This window comes from Arachis ipaensis, chromosome B02 (assembly GCF_000816755.2).
Source record: "Arachis ipaensis cultivar K30076 chromosome B02, Araip1.1, whole genome shotgun sequence".
Lineage (NCBI taxonomy): Eukaryota > Viridiplantae > Streptophyta > Magnoliopsida > Fabales > Fabaceae > Arachis > Arachis ipaensis.
In genome coordinates this window covers 74,068,763-74,069,869 of record NC_029786.2, presented here as the reverse complement: position 1 = coordinate 74,069,869, position 1,107 = coordinate 74,068,763, and the positions used below count along the sequence as shown (strand labels likewise).

The window sequence follows — 1,107 nt, the reverse complement described above, 5'->3', positions numbered from 1 at the left end:
GGAATATAAAAAACTCACAAGCATTTGAAGAGCGCCATCTTTATCAATCCTTGGTCCTGGGATGCATCTGATGATGGACTCAAACAATGGCCCAAGGTCTTCTGCCAGATTCTCAGGAGACAACCCTGCTTGTCCTTTTATACCACTTGCATATATTACTTGAAAGTCGCACTGAACGAAGAAAAGAAAACAAAGATGAGATGATTACAGAGATTTTATTTCATAACACTTTCAAAGTAGAAATGGCATGTTTGAATTTGCTCACAGACAGCATTAAATTTTACAACTTACCCTCCACACATCATCATGAATAACTAACCACATTTTAATTCTGGCTAGTGATCCAAGTTCCAACAGAGTTTACAACCATACAAGTAATTACAAGTACTTTATGTTATTTCACTTGCGTACCTGCTCATCTGTTGCATTTAATTCAATGAAGAGTTCAAAAGTTGAATTGACAACAAAATCTGGGCGAGCAGATGGCCTGTCTATCTTATTAACAACCACGACAACTGAATGACCAAACTCTAATGCTTTCTTTAAGACAAATCTTGTCTGTGGCATTGGTCCTTCAACAGAATCTACCTGCAATTACAAGAGCAGCTTGGTAAATCCTATATATTACAAAAAAAAAGACATTTCAGGGAAGAAAACATGGAATTTTACGAGACAAGGTAACACATTTTCTAGTAGATAAAAAGCAAGATTATCTCTCTTGTAAACAACAGATCCACCGAAGAATAAGAATATTGCAGTCTGAGTAGTGGAGTAGAAAAGTCGAAAGAAGGATAATTCAAACCAATATTCATGGTCACATGTGCAAAAACAAGTGGGAAAAGCATAGTACCACTAGAAGGATTCCTTCCACCATGTTCAGGATACGCTCTACTTCACCTCCAAAATCAGAGTGACCGGGAGTATCTATTATATTAATCTTTGTGTCATGATAGGAGACGGATGTATTTTTACTCAATATTGTGATTCCTCTCTCACGCTCCAAATCATTTGAGTCCATTATCCTTTCCTGCACAAATTGATTATCACGAAACACCTGCACAAAGGCCCAAAAAAACCACACATTACATTAACAACTATCATCTGTCC

The 1,107-nt window shown here is 36.9% G+C and overlaps 1 protein-coding gene across 2 annotated transcripts in view; it reads right to left on the bottom strand.

Moving 5' to 3' along the window:
- LOC107625454 (putative elongation factor TypA-like SVR3, chloroplastic) overlaps positions 1 to 1,107 on the bottom strand; it is a 9,385-nt gene that overhangs the window by 5,161 nt on the left and 3,117 nt on the right. For both annotated transcript variants that reach the window (XM_021115953.1, XM_016328088.2), the window contains exons 3-5: positions 851 to 1,054; positions 412 to 588; positions 19 to 171 (exon numbers count right to left, since the gene is read on the bottom strand). In XM_021115953.1, coding sequence (XP_020971612.1) covers positions 19 to 171; positions 412 to 588; positions 851 to 1,054 — 534 coding nt within the window. The remainder of the gene's footprint in view (positions 1 to 18; positions 172 to 411; positions 589 to 850; positions 1,055 to 1,107) is intronic.